General features: G+C 39.9%; 1 protein-coding gene across 1 annotated transcript in view; it reads left to right on the top strand.

The window, feature by feature from the left end:
- SPMIP6 (sperm microtubule inner protein 6) overlaps positions 1-16446 on the top strand; it is a 23857-nt gene continuing 7411 nt past the window's right edge. Inside the window, exons 1-2 of the mRNA XM_010587864.3 lie at positions 1-581; positions 15163-15307. Of these exons, the coding sequence (XP_010586166.2) occupies positions 447-581; positions 15163-15307 (280 nt within the window). The 5' untranslated portion in view covers positions 1-446. The remainder of the gene's footprint in view (positions 582-15162; positions 15308-16446) is intronic.

A 16446-nucleotide genomic window follows, 5' to 3' on the forward strand; every position in this document is an offset into this window, starting at 1 on the left:
GTCACTGACCTGCTACATGACTCTGATTGAGCCACTTGACCCCTCTGAACCCGTTTCCTCTTCAAAAAAGTGAGAAGCTCAGCTTAGAAGGTCTCCAGGGGCCCTCTGAACTCTTGTAAATTGGTCTGTTTTGAAGGGCTTGAGGCAGGAAGGGATTGGGAGGGTAAAGAGGAACTGGGTTTCCTCACCTTCCCAGAGACGGTGCTGAGCCAGATGATATCACAATGGGTAGTGCCCATCCTGGAGGGGGAGGCAAGGTAGGGTGGTGGCAGGAAGGCTGTGGGGAACGGAAGCTGAGGGATCCCTCATAGGAGGGAGTCATAGTAGCTAGGGACACCTGCCAGGCTGGAGGTGTGGGCTGCCTAGGGGAAGCGGTGGTCACTGATGTCCAGCAGGAGCCCTTGGTAGGTAGAACCTACCACAGCATCCCCTACACACGACCCACCATGTTCCTCTTCTCCCGTAAGACCAAGACGCCCATCAGCACCTACAGTGACTCCTATAGGGCTCCTACCTCCATCAAGGAGGTCTATAAGGACCCACCTCTGTGGGCCTGGGAGGCCAACAAGTTTGTGACCCCGGTAAGTGCAGGTTGGTGGGGGAGGGGGGACAGGCTGGAGTGTATAGCCATGAATATCTGCATGAGTGGTAGTGTGTGGTTGTCAATATGTGATTGTAATTATTTGTAACTTTATGTGTATGTGTGTATGCATTTTATTCATTTGCCTAGACACAGAATTTACAATGGTACATAGCATAAGATCCTGCCCTCATGGAATTACATCAGGATAGGGGGTGGAGAGAGACAGATAATAAACAAAGAATAAACACTATTTTTATAAATTGTCCAAAATACTGTAAAGGAAATAAACAGAGTAAGAGAAATGGAAGTAACCAGGGAGAGCTACTTAGATGAGGAAGTCACGGATGATCTTTCTCGAGGTGGCATTGAGCTGAGACTGTAAAGAACTAGCCATGTGAAGAGCTGAAAAAAACTGGGTTCCAGGCAGAGTTATCAGAAAGCGTAAAGGCCCTGAGGCAGGACTCCATCTACAATGGTGTGTGCCTGTGGGATATGCTAGAAAATGTCTTATAGGCATGTCTCCTTATTGCTGTCTCCTTGTGACAGTGCTTGAAAATGGGTGACCAAGTGGGTCTGTGCAGCTTTCACAAAAGGGAGAGAGGATCTGTGAGTCTGTGATTCTGCCTCAGAGAATTTATCTGTATCATCCAGGCAAAGTTTGTAAGTACATGTGCACAAGTACCTACATGTGCCAGGCATAATGTGGGCACCTGGGATAAAAAAATGAGGGGCCAGACCCTGACTTCCAGGAGATCTCAACAAACAAGTGTATAAAATAGGGCCACCCAGTGTGGAGCATAGCCCAGTAGAAGCACTAGAAAGGGGAAAGTACTCCTGGAACTCGAATGGCAGGTCTACAGAGTGATCCAGGAGGTGGAGGCTTCCAGAAGAAGAGTTCTGAGAAAAGGCAGCCTAGGGCCAGGGACCCACCATGAACTGAGAACTGCTAAAGCAGGGGGAGAGCCCAGCCCTGTGATAGGAGAGGAGATGCAGGCCACGAAGGGCTTCTCAGGGTATCCTGAGGAGCATGGGCACGATGCTCCAGGCTTTTGAACCTGGGAGTGTCATGTTTGGATTGTGAGTTAGGCTGCTCTTGCCATAGTGCCAGGGAACTGGAGGAGGTAGGGCTGAGGGCAGGAAACCCAGCGAAGGATGGAGGAGAATGTGGGTGGGAGATAAGAAGAGACTGTGGCAGTGAAAAAAGAAAGTTTTTGGACTAGGAGAGAATCTTTAAAATAATACATTTTTTCCTAATTATAAAATAAATACATAATGTAGAAAATGGGGATCATTCAGAGAAGCACACAAGAAAAAGATGCATAGTCCCATGACTCAAAATAACTACTGCTAATATTTTATGATATGCCCTTTTAGGAAGCAAATATTGCTTTTTAATAAAAACAGTGTCATATTGAACTAGTATTTTGAATCCTGCTTTTTTTCACATAGGCATATATCAAATACATTTTCCTGTGTCAAAATATTCTAAAATATGATTTTAATGACAGCATAGTATTCCATCTTACGAATGTACCATAATGTATTTAAGGAATCTTATGTTATTGGAAATTTAGATTATTTATAAAATGTTGCTAGTATAATCATTCTTGTACGTATATCTTTGTACATATTTCTGACTATTCCCTTACAATAAATTCCTAGACATGTGTTGTTGAGAGAAAGGACTTGCACATTTTTAAAACTTTTGATGTACACCTCAAATTGTAGTACATAGGGTTGTAACAATTTATATTCCCACCAGCAAAGTATGAGAGTACCTGCTTTTCCACACCCAGTAGGAGAGAATTTTAAGAAATAGATTAACAGATCTTGGTCACCATCTGGATATAAGAAAAGGGATGAGCTTAGGATGACTCTGGGATTTCTGGCTCTGGCAACTGGAGGAACAGGAGATTTGGGGTTGAGATTTGGAATAGCAGATTAGAGAGGTATTTGGAGTTTGTTTTGGAACAAAAATATTCTGAGGACATCCAGGGAAAGACATCTGATGGGTAGGTGGAGACTTATCTGAAGCAAAGGGAAGTGATCCGGGCTATGGATGTAGATTTTGAATCATCAACATATAGGTGGTAGCTGAAGTCATAGGAGTGGATGAGATTGTCAATGAGTAAGAAAATGGCCAAGGACATAACTTTGGGGACTATTAATATTTAAGTGGTGTAGTTAGACAGAGAAAGAAGAGCCATAAAAGGAGACAGAAAAATATGACCAGAGAGAAAGGAGGAAAATAAAAGAGAAACCAATAAGGAGAGCATTATTAGAGAAAAGTCAGTGGTGTCAAAAGTTGCAGACACCACAACCCGCCTGGAGCAAAGGAGAATGAAGAACACCAAAGACACAAGGTAATTATGAGCCCAAAAGACAGAAAGGGCCACATAAACTAGAGACTACATCAACCTGAGACCAGACGAGCTACATGGTGTCCAGCTACAACTGATGACTGCCCTGACAGGGAACACAACAGAGAACCCCTGAGGGAGCAGGAGAGCAGTGGGATGCAGACCCCAAATTCTCATAAAAAGACCAGACTTAATGGTCTGACTGAGACTAAAGGACCCTGGAGGTCATGGTCCCCAGACCTTCTGTTAGCCCAAGACAGGAACAATACCAAAGCCAACTCTTTAGACAGGGATTGGACTGGGTTATGGGATAGAAAGTGATACTGGTGAGGAATGAACTTCTTGGATCAAGTAGAGACATGAGACTACATTGGCATATCCTGTCTGAAGTGGGGATGAGAGGGTAGGGGCGTCAGAAGCTGGCCAAATGGACACGAAAAGAGAGTGGAGGGAAGGACCGTGCTGTCTCGTTAGAGGGAGAGCAAGAGTATATCAAAACCAAAACCAGTGCCGTTGAGTCGATTCCAACTCATAGCAACCCTATAGGACAGAGGAGAGCTGCCTCATAGAGTTTCCAAGGAGTGCCTGGCGAATTCAAACTGCCAACCCTTTGGTTAGCAGCTGTAGCACTTAACCACTACGCCACCAGGGTTTCCCAAGAGTATATAGCAAGGTGTTTATAAATTTTTATATGAAAGACTGACTTGATTTGTAAACTTTCACTTAAAGCACAAAGAAATTAAAAAAAAAAAGTTGCAGACACCAGAAGGGATCTCTTGGGCATAATAACTTGGTAACTGGCCAGAAAAGCTTTAGTGATTGAAAAAGAATAAAAACCAGAGAGCAGTAGGATTAAGAATGAAGGAAAGACTTCTTGCAGTATGATGGTCTAGAAACTCTGATGGGCCTTCCTGCTTCAAAACAACTAGATCCTGCATAAAAATCTATTTTTATTTCATTTTGAATTCTCATGGAGATGAGTGGTAAGTATACTTAGAATATAGGATTACCCCGAAGAAAATGCCAGTGTCAGAACTATAAGCAGGAGTTTAAGGCTTAAGTTGGCTAATAGATGGAGGAACTAAACTTGTAAATTCCATCCTGAATCAGAGGGGGGATAACATAATCTCAGGTTAATAGTGATCCCTGGCTCCCTGTCTCTCCTCCTCCACCACTACCACCACCACTGCTAGTACACACGTGAACACACACGAGGCAAACGTGTATCTTCTCTGGTGAGAAACACCCTCAATGTAGTTTTCCAGGTATCGTTCAGATTAAGGTAAATTAAATATAAACTCACAATAAGAGATACGAGGAAACAAACCACCATAAAGTGAATCAATAGAAACAACAAACAACAGATTTAAACTCCAAGGACTTCAGAATAGGAATAAAAAAATTAAAGAATGTAAAATAATTAAGAAATCTTTAAAATAAAATGTGAAATCATCAAAACAAGCAAGCAACAATGGGTTATAAAAAATGACTAGCAAATGTAAAAAATAAAACTATTTGTTACTCTCAATTTTATATGGAATGGCAAGAGGCCCCAATATCTGAAACAATGTTAAAAGGGAAGCACAAAGTAGGAGGACTCACATTTCTGGATTTTAAAACATGCTGTACAGCCACAGTAATCAAAACAGCCTGGTACTGGTATAACAATAGACAGACAAATGGAATACAATTGAGAGTCCAGAAATAAATACATATCTACGGTCAACTGATTTTTGACACAGGTGCTAAGTCCATTTGATGGGTAAAGAAGAATCTCTTCAATAAATGTGCTGGGAAAATGGGATTTCCGCACGCAGAAAAATGAAACAGGATCTATGCCTCATACCATACGCGAAAATAAATTTGAAATGGATTAAGGACCTAAATGTGAAAACTAAAACCATAAAATTCTCAAAAGAACAAGCAGGGGAAACGCTGTCAGCCCTGGTTTTGCACAATGGATTATCTAATATAATAACAAAAGCACAAACGACAAAAGACAAAATAAATAAATAGGACCTCATAAAAATTAAAAACTTTTGTTCATCAAAAGGCTGAAAAAGTGAAAAGATAAGCTACTGACTAGGAGGATATCTTTGGAAACCATATGTCCAACAAGAATCCAATAATAAAAAAATATACATATAAAACTTCGACAACAACAAAAGGACAAATAACTCAATTATAAAATGGGCAAAGGACTTGAATAGACATTTCACCAAAGATGACACTCAAATGGCCATCAAATGTATGAAAAGATGCTCAGTATCATTAGCCATCAGAAAGATGCAAATCAAAACCACAATGAAATACCATTTCAATCCCACTAGGATGCCTAAGATTAAAAACAAACAGAAAATAATAAATGTTGGCAAGGATGTGGGGAAACTGGAAACCTTATCCAGTGCTGGTGGGAATGCAAAATGGTACAGCTGCCATGGAAAACTGTGTGGCGGTTCCTCAAAAAACTAAAAATAGAACTACCATATTACCGAGCAATTCCACTCCTAGGCATATACCCAAAAGACTTGTAAGCAAAGACTCAAAAAGAGACTTGTACACCAATGTTCATTGCAGCACTACTCACAACAGCCAAAAGGTGGAACAACCTAAATGCCCATCAACACATAAATGGATAAACAAAATGTGGTACATACGTACAATGGAATAGTACTCATCCAGTAGGAGAAATGAAGTCTTGAGACATACTACAGTATGGATGCAGCTAGGAGACATGACACTGTATGAAATAAGTCAATCACAAAAGGACAGACATTGTATGACTTCACTTAAATAAAAAGACAAGAAAAGGCAAATGTATAGACAACAAAGTCTATTAGTGGTTACCAGGGGTGGGAGGAAGGAGGGCAAGGGGGGTTAACGGTGGTGGAAATATCACAGTCACTAAGGGTAGGATTGCACAGCCAGTTATTGTCATTGTTGTCAATAAATTGTACACCTGTAAAAGGTTGAATTGGTAAAATTGTGTGACAGATATATTTATAACAATAACGAGAAAAGAATAGCTGCTGAGGCTGCTTACGTACAACAAAACACCTCATGGGATCCTGGTGATTTAAGGTCATGGTTTCATGGAACATGCCAATTAATTGGCATAATAATGTGTTTAGTGCTTCTGTTCTACCTCCTAGTTTGTCGCATAGTGTCTAGGGCTTAAAAGCTTGCAAGCGGCCATCCAAGGCACAACAATAGATCTCTATTCACTTGGAACAACAGAGAAAGAAGAGTCAGGGATAGGAGGAGGATACTGAATGTATGGCTGTCTCTATGAACAACTGCCTTCTTTGCCATGAGACCAGAAGAACTGGATGGTGCCAGGGTAGCATTACCAAACATTTTGATCAAAGATTCCATAGAAGAGTCCTGATCAAAAGGGGGGAAATGCAGAACAGAATTTCAAATTGTCATGAACTCTAGACTTTCTGGAGCCATGGAGGGTAGATAAACCCCTAAAACTATTACCCTAAGATAATCTTTAAACCTTAAGCCAAAAATATCCCCTGAAGTCATCTTGAAACAGAACAATAGTTTAACTTAACTAGTAAAAAAGGTCTGCCTTGAACATTATGCTTTTTTAAGAACTATCTATATGGGGTCAAATTGACAACAGCAACTCAAAAGTTTAGATAGGAACTTAGGGGGCAGTGAGTTTATGTTAACAAGGGAGGAACAACTCAAAAGGAAGGTAAGAATGGTTGCACAACTCAAAGAATGTAATCAATGTCACTAAATTGCATATTTAGAAACTGTTCAATTGATGTATATTTTGCTGTGTATATTCTCAACAATAACAACAAATAAAATTTAGGAAAAATATATTTGTTAAAATAAAAAACTCAGTGGAAGCATTAAAGAGCAAATTAGGACACAGCTGAAGAGTGTCAGTGAAATGAAAGATAGAGTGAAGGAAATTTCCCAGAATGCAGAGCAGAGAGACAAAGAGAAATCTGAGATGCAGAAGTAATGGTGAGCTAAGAAAATGGCAAATATGAGGTAAATTTAAGAAACATTGTTTATATAAAATTATTATAATTTTTAATTTGTAAAATTAAAAAAGAACTAAAATATTGGAAAGCAATAGCATTTAAGTTGGAAGGGAAGAAATCACAGTTAAGGTGTTCCAACATCCTCGAACTATTCTAAAGAAAGTATAAGATACTGTGGTTTTGCACTGTCAACTTAAAATTCCCTTCCCTAAATGGTTTCCTATAGGGTTGCTGCCTTAGTCATCTAGTGCTGCCATAACAGAAATACAAGTGGATGGCTTTAACAAAGAGGAATTTATTCTCTCACAATTCAATCCTTAACAGTCACAATGAATCAGAATCGACTCTATAGCAATGGTAAGTGGTTCCTAATTGAGGTCAGAATTGAGGCAAGGGTATACTAGAGAAATTTGTGTGAGATTTGGAAGACACAAAAGAGCCAGATGTATGTGCAGTTCTCTGGTGAAGGGCACATATTCTCCTGAAGGTCGTCTGTATCATCAAGATTGGAGGCAGTGGGACAGATGCAGGTTTTAGTTTGTCCTTGTGGGCTCCAGTTTATCCTTGTTCTTCCCCACTTCATGTCCAAGTCTCCTTCCTGACCACTAGCCATGCTGAACTATAGTGACTTTAGGCTCAACAGTGGGTGCAAAAACAGAGGATTTGCATTAAGTTCTTAACCAGTTCTCACAATTGTGGAAAATTTAATTTTTATAATAAATCTCTTATGCTATATCACTCATAGTGGTTCTGCTGCTCTGATCCAACCCTGCCTGATACATATACAATAACAAAAAGCTGAGGTAGCTAATAAATAACAGGCAAAAGAGACTGTAAGATTAAACACAGACACACTTTTCAATGGGTCACTACGTAAATAATGAAGTTTCATTTCACCAGAAACAGATTATAATTCTAAACTTGTATTGACCTAAAAAATTTCTAGAGGGAGAAATTGATAAAATCCACCAGTTTAACATACCTCAGTTACTGATAGGTCAAGCAAAGAAACAAAAACAAAAATCTAAAACACTTGAAAACACAATTAACAAGCTTGACTTATTAAACATAAATAGAATCCCGAATCCAGCAAATATGGATTCAAGAACACAAGGACCACTATAAAAATAGACCAAGTACTAGGTCGAAAACATTAACAGAATTCAAAGATCAACACAATAAAACTACGGGAAAACAGAATAAATGGAAAGAAAGTAGAAAACTGGAGATAAGAGCAAAAACTAACAAATTAGATAGCAAATTTCTAAGTCATCTAGTACTGCAATAACAAAAATACCACAAGTGGGTGGCTTTAACAAACAGAAATTTATTTTCGCACAGTTTAGGAGGCTCTAAATCCGAATTTGGAAACCCTGGTGGTGTAGTGATTAAGTGCTACGGCTGCTAACCAAGAGGTTGGCAGTTCAAATCTGCCAGGCACTCCTTGGAAACTCTATGGGGCAGTTCTACTCTGTCCTGTAGGGTTGCTATGAGTCAGAATCAACTCAACGGCATTGGGTTTGGTTTTAAGTTCAAATTCAGAGCGCTGGCTCAAGGGAAAGGCTTTCTCTCTCTTCTAGTTCTGGAGGAAGGTCCTTGTCACTTTGAGCTTCTGCTCCTGGGTGATCTCCTTCCCCCATCTCAGCTTGCTAGCTTTGATTAATCTCTTTTTATATCTCAAAAGAGATTGCCTCAAGACACACCCTATACTAATCCTGCCTCATTAACATAAGAAAGACAACCCATTCTCAAATCGGATTATAACCACAGGCATACAGGTTAGGATTTACAACACATATTTTCGAGGGACACAATTCAATGCGTAACAGCAAAGATCTAACAGGGTCACAAAGTCAGAATTCGGTTCTTTGAAAAGACTCATAAACAAATCTCTGGAGAGAATAATCGAGAAATAAAGAGAGAAGGCAGAAACAACTGAAAGAAGAATCATACCCATGAATTGAAAAGAAAATTTTAAAAAGAATTAAAAAACTTTATGCTAATAAAATTGAAAACTCACAGAAAATGAACAAATTCTAGAAAAATATAACTTGCCATAAAAAGAATTAGAAAAAAACCCAGAATTGTCCTATAGCAATTAAATCAGTAATTTTAAAACTTCCCTCAAAGACAACATCCAACGTAGATAATTTTACAGTTGTGTTCCTCCAATGTTAAAGGAACAGTTTATTTCAGTCTTAAACTCTTTCAGAGAACAGGGAAAAACAGGATTCTTCTCAACTCATTCTATGAAGTCAGTGTAACTTCGATGCAAAACCAATCAAGAATAGGGTAAAAAAAAAAAAAAAATCAAACCAAACCCATTGCCGTTGAGTTGATTCTGACTCATAGTGCCCCTATAGGACAGAGCAGAGCTGCCCCATAGGGTTTCCAAGGAGTGCCTGGTGGATTCAAACTGCCAGCCTCTTGGTTAGCAGCCATAGCTCCTAACCACTATGTCACCAGGGTTTCCAAGTGTAAGAAAAGAAAATTACAGGTAAATTCACTTATAAACACAAATGCCAAAATTCTAAATAAATTATTAGCAAACTGTATCCAGCAAGTATGGTTAAGTTATAATTATTTCAGAAATATAAGGATGGTTTAACATTAGAAAAATCTATAAATATCATTTACTACATTGACAAATTCAAGGGGAAAACCACAAGATCATTTTAAAGTATGCAGAAACAAAATGGGCATGAGAGATCTTTTTGGAGTGATAGAAATGTTCTAAAATTGGATTGTGGTGATAGTTGCCCAACTCTGTAAACTTACTAAGAATCCTTAAATTGTACACTTAAAATAGGTGAATTTTATGGTATGTAAATTATACCTCAATAAAACTATTTGAAAAAAATGCAGAAATAATAGTTGCTAAAAATTCAATACTCATTCACGATTAAAAACAAAGATTTAACAAAAATAGAAGGAAACTTCCTTAACCTGATAAAGGGTATATACCAAAAGTATGCAGCCAACATCTTTTCTGATTAACAAGCATTCTTTTTTAATATTTTATTGTGTTTTCAGTGAAAGTTTACACAGCAAATTAGGTTCCCATTTAACAATTTCTACACAATTCATTTGGAAACCTTGGTGATGCAGTGGTTAAGTGCTATAGCTGCAAACCAAAAGGTTGGCAGTTCCAATCCACCGGGTGTTTCTTGGAAACTCTCTGGGGCAGTTCTACTTTGTCCTATAGGGTCACAATTAGTTGCATGCAATGGGTTTGGCTTTTTTTACACAATTTGTTCAGTGACATTGGTTACATTTTTCACAGTGTGTCAACTTTATCATTATTTCCGTTCTGGTTGTTCCATTTTCAGTAATCTAGTTTCCCTGCCCCCATGCCTTTTCATCTTTGCTTTAGAGTAAATGTTGACCGTTTGATCTCACTTAGATGATTTTTTAAAGGAGCACGGTAATCACAGATGATATTGTTTATTTTATAGGCTGTTATTTAGCTAAAAGGTGACCTCATGGAATAGTTTCGGTTAGAGGTTTAAGGAATATCTCCAGGCAATAGTCCCCGGGAGTCCTCCAGTCTCAACTGGTCCAGTAAGTCTGGACTTTTTAAGAATTTGAGTTCTGTTTCACATTTTGCTCCAATTCTATCAGGATCTATCTACTAAGTTCCTGATCAGAACTGTTGGTAGCGGTAGCCAGGCACCACCTAGTTCTTCTGGTCTCTGGGTATATGAAGCTGTAGTTCCGGTAGACTATTAGTTCTGTAGACTAGTTTCTTCTCTGAGTCTTTGGTTTCCTTCTTTCTCTTTTACTCTGGACATGTAGAGACCAATAGTTGTATCTTAGATGGCCATTTGCAAGCTTTTAATACCCCAGATGTTACACACCAAACTAAGTTGTAGAACATAAACTTTATGTACTATATTATGCCAAATGACCCGGTTGTCCTACAAGACTATGGTCCTAAGCCTTCATACCCTGTAAACCAATCCTACAAGGTGTTTGGTTAAGTCTAAGAGGTATCTGTGTTTTTAACCCCTATGTACTTTATGGAAAACCTGGTGGCGTAGTGGTTAAGTGCTACGGTTGCTAACCAAAGCATTGGTGGTTCGAATCCGCCAGGCGCTCCTTGGAAACTCTATGGGGCAGTTCTACTCTGTCCTATAGGGTCGCTATGAGTTGGAATCGACTCGACGGCACTGGGTTGGGATGTACTTTATTGAATACATGAATATATATGGATGCATACATATTATATATATTCATATACACGTGTATATCTATACATATGTGTGTATATATACATATATACACATACATGTATGTATATATACCTGCATATAGATACATCTATGCATGGCCACATAGATACATATATATATACATACCTATTCACTTGTATGCATATATACACACACACGTAAACATGCTCATTTTTTTAGTTGTTGTTGCTATTGCTGCAAAGTTGTATATGGCAAAGTATTTACCAGAAAGTCCTTTTTTCTTGTATATTCCTTAATGACATCATTTACCTTGGTCAAGCTATGCACACTTCACCCACATTACCTTCTCCATCACCAAAAATAACAGGTGCTTACTATCTAGAGAGTGATCCCTCCTCCTCCACCTATCCCCGGTAACCACGAGTGAACATTGGTTTCAGTATGTATATCTATTCTTGTCTTTTTATAATAGTGAGGTCATATAATATTTGTCCTTTTGTGATTGACTTATTTCACTCAGCAAAATGTCCTCCAGATTCATCCATGTTATATTTTGAAAACCCATCATTTTTCTTTATGGCTGCATAGTATTCCATTGCATGTATATACCATATTTTGTTTATTTATTTATCTGTTGACAGGCACTTAGGTTGTTTCCATCTTTTTGCTACTGTGAATAGTGTTACAATGAACACAGGTGTGCATACAAGCATTCTTTTTAAAATCAGGATCAAGGCAAGGATGTTCACTCACTGCTTCTATTCAACATTGTATGGCAGGTCCTAGCCAGGACACCAAGAAAAAAATACAAAGATAGGAAAGGAAGAAACAAAAATGTTATTATTTACAAATGATGTAATTATATATATATATAAAATAATATATATATAACCTATAAATTACTAGATGTAATAGACTGTAGAAAGTGGGATGAATATGAGATAAAAAGTCAATCACATTTCTTTACACCAACAATGGGTATTTAGGCAATATAAATGTAAAAATACATCACTTATTCTAGCCACAAAATATAAACGTACCTAGAAATAAATCTAACAAAATGTGTGCAAAACTATATGAATATTATTACAAAACTTTATTGAATACTTTGTAAAAATAACTATACAAATGGAGAGAGATAACATGCTTTTGGATAGGAAAAGTCAGTATCATAAAGATTCAGTGAAATTCTGATTAAAACCCCAATGGAATATTTTCAGGAATTTGACAAGCCATTTCTAAAGTTTATACAGAGAAGCAAAGGTCCGAGAAATAGCTAAAATACTCCTGAAGAAGAAAGGTATATGCCCAGTCAAGTATTATGCTAGACAGCAACTCACTGGTTTGGCTATAAAGCTATAGGAACTAATAAAGTATATTATTACTGTAGTGATAGACAAATTGTTTAATGGAATAAAATAGACTAGAAACAGATCCACACACTGATGGAAACGATATACAACAGAGATGTTGAAAGTAAACCTATGGAAAAAGATATATGAGGCTTGAGGTGGCATTACAAATCTGTGGAAAAGATAGGCTACTCAATGGGACCACGTGAATGAAAATAAAATTGATCCCTACCTCACACCAAATGCAGAAGACAATGCCTGATAGATTAAAGACTTAAATATGGAAAGTAAAACTGTATATTATTTAGAAGAAAAGATAGGACAATATCTCCATTATCTTAGAATATGGATAGATTTCTTAAACAAGTCATAAAAAACACCATAAGAGATTAATAAATTCAACTATGTTAAAGTTAAGAACTTCTATTCATCAAAAGACACCATAACGAAAATGAAAATACAAGCCACAAACTAGAAGATACTTGCAATGTGTAACTGACAAAGGATTAGTATATAGAATACATAAATAACTGTTAATTCTCTGGGTTAAAATTGAATACACATGTATTTTTCCTCTCTCCTGAAACCCCTCTAAAACTACAGTAAATGAATATTTAAGGCATAAACCCACAAGGATGGGGAGAAAGGAGAGGGGACAGGGGACAGAAGTTTGGAAGATTAAGTGGTAACTGGCTTAGCAGATCTGAGAAAGCTGAATCCAAAGCCAGCAGTGGGAAACTCAAGACATAATACAACTTAAAACTACAGGATTTTCAAAAGGCTTGGGAATTGGCAGTACTAAGTTTCTCTGGAACTGAGGATGGGACAGGGCCTAGGCTAAAATAAAAATTATTTGAAAGCTGTTTAAGAAGCAGCTAAACCCACTAATTCCCCCTCCTTGTCTATGTTACTGGGTGACTGCCCACACCTACCCCAGCGAAAGTCATAAGGCTTATTTTTTGGAGAGGATCTCAGCACTGAGGACCTCAGGCCCAGCTTAGGGCAGGGGACCATAATAAAAAAACAGGTAGACTTTCATAGACTGAACACTAAAACTCCCAGCAGCCCTCTGGTTCACTAGGCTCTCAGAACACCAACAACTAGGTCATTACTCTCAAGCCAGAGATTGAAGATGTCTCTTCTGAAAAATATAATCAGCACAAGAGAAAGACCTACAGATACTGACATCAGGGTTTGCAAAAGATGGTCCAGCCAGATCACCCTAAAGTGATGCTCATGGTCAACAAAGTCTACTCACAGCTCAAAGCCTCCAATAAGCTTTTTAGTCTCCTATTAAACATGAGCAGACAATCAAAAATTACACACATCTGAGGAAAGGCTCTCACAGAAAAAAGGATACCTGTAAGCTCTTCTAAATGGTTGTTTTTGTATTTGTGAGTGTGTATGTGGTATGAGTATCTGTGAGTGTTTATGTGTGTGAATATGTCTAAGAGTGTAGATATGTAGATGTATGTCTGTGTGTGTATTATGAGTGTATCTGGGTGCACAGATCTATGTATATACCTGGTGTGTGTGTGTGTGTATGTGTGTGTAAAGCTCAGGGAAGTGCTGTATCATGGTGGTGTGGCCCCTGCACGTGTGGTCCCCCACGTTTGGCCCCATCTCCACCTACTTGGGAGTGTTACTGTACAGGGTCTGCCACAGAACAGAACCTCAGCTGGACAGAGGATCCCAGAAGCCCCTGTACTGGGGGTTTTCAGGTGGGTGGCAGCGCACTGGGAGCAGCAGGGTCTCATCCCTGGCTAAGAAAAACCTCTGCACTTAAGATCGAAAGAAGGACGTGTGGGTGATAGCATCACTGTCCCAGCACCTCACTGTCCATTATGAGGAAGTCCTTTCTGGTGTCTCTTTGCTGGGTATCTCACCCTGTGAACCAGCTGCCTGTTCACACCAGCTGTCTGCAGAGACCTGTGAGTCCACAACTAATTTGGCATTCTGCTCTCAGGTGAGGACAATGGGAGGCCTAGATCTGGGCTTCCACAGATCTAACCCAAAAAGGGTGATGGGATGAGATGAGGTGAACCCCAAGAAGCAGAAGGGGTCCAGGGCCTGGACCAGGAAAAAGGTCAGAGTAGGGTGAGGGCCAGGACAAAGTGAAGTTCAGGGTTAAGGGTAATATCAGAGCCAGAGTCATGCGCAGACTGGAGTCAGTAGGGGCCTCTCCAGCACCACCCTCACCCTTTGGCTCCTCCAAGGAGCCAAATTCCCAGCGACTTGCATAAGGTAGCCAGCCCCCTGGGCACCCAGCCTTTCCTGAGGCTACAGATTGTGCCAAGGGCCTGTTGCTCTGTTGGGGAAGACCCAGGCAGTTCCCAGGCAGTACACAGTCTGGAAGAAACAGAAAGATCCAGCTCTGTCTGCCCTCAAAGAGTTCCCAGTCAGGGACAGGATACAAATGAGAAAGTAAGAAAACCATCCTGAATGAGGGCAAGTGCCTGGCTCTAAGGCCCAGGCTTGGATGGAAAGAAAGGAGGAAAGAGTGATTCAAACAAGGAAACTATGCAGAGGGGGCCAAGGCTGGCACCGACTCCCTCTGGTATAGGGAGCAGCAGGGGAGGAGACCCACCTGGGCTCACCTTCTCCGGAAGGACTCCAGTGCTGGGTCTTTATGTATGTAGCCACTTCCTGCCCTCTTCCCTTGCTCAGGGCCTGACTCAGACTATGGAGCGCCATGTGGACCCTGAAGCCCTGCAGAAGATGGTCAGATGTGCTGTGCAGAACTACAGTTATAAAAACTGCATACCAGGCCACCCCTACTTCCCTGAGAAGTATTGGCTCTCTCAAGAGGAAGGTAGGGCCTCACCTCTCGCCCAACCCTGATCCCAGCAGTGACCTCAACAATGACCACCAACCTGAACTCAACTTGGATCTTGACTTCCATCCTGATCCTACATCAATCTTATCCCTACTTGGGCTTCTTCCCTAACTAACCCCCACTCCAACTTGACTCCCAACCACCTGACCTAACCCTGACCCTGGAGGAGGAGATCCAACCCCTGCCCTTTGGTAGCCCCCCGTCTGTGCTACAGAACTGGAAAAATCCTGGGTCTTATCCTTAGAGATGGAAAGAATATTAACCTCCCCCCAAACAAATAATATCCCTCCAAGTATATTCCAAATGCCATCCCCTCCCATCTTCTTGGCAATCCTGTTCCATCCCCTCCACCCCCCATCAGGCATCCTTCAGCTCACCATGCCCTCTTTCTCTTCAACTTGAAAATCTTTTCTAACGTCTTTCTGCCTAAGAATTTTCTCTTGCTCCTTCTCTTCACAGCCAAGATTTTCAGAAACATAGTCTATACCTAATGTCTCTAATTTTCCCCCTCCTCTAACACCTTATGAGAAATTATCTTTCTCATTTGGTTAGATGTTTATGGTCTGTCTCTCAAACATTCCATAAGAGCAGGGACTCTTGTTTTATTCACAGCTGTGTCCCCTCCACCTAGAACAGTGCCTGGCTTCATAAGTGTTTATTGAATGAATTGATATTGGGAATCTGCATCTCTTACCCTCATCCACAAACACTAAAACTGTTCTTGTACGGTTCTAATTGCCAAATCCATGGGTCTCTTCAATCTTTTACCTTTTGAGACCTATCCTATCCATTTCACTCTCTGACCACTATACTGCTTGAAACTCTTTTCTTCCTCAGCTTCTCTAATACCTCATTTTCCTGGGCCTCTTATCCACTCACGTGGGGAAATGCGGGGTTCCTCAGGGTGCTGTCCTGGATCCTGGACCCTCTCCTCTCTCGAAGCCATTTTATCTAACTTGTGGCTTTAATTACTGACAGCTCCAAGTCTTTATCTCTATCTTTGGCCCTCACCAGAATTCCACTCTCCTTCACCTGACTATGGTCATCTTTACCTGGATCTCTCCAAACACCTCAAACTTAGTTTGCCCAACCCCAAATTCTAAATCCTAACATCC

Source organism: Loxodonta africana, chromosome 9 (assembly GCF_030014295.1).
Source record: "Loxodonta africana isolate mLoxAfr1 chromosome 9, mLoxAfr1.hap2, whole genome shotgun sequence".
Taxonomy (NCBI): Eukaryota; Metazoa; Chordata; class Mammalia; order Proboscidea; family Elephantidae; genus Loxodonta; species Loxodonta africana.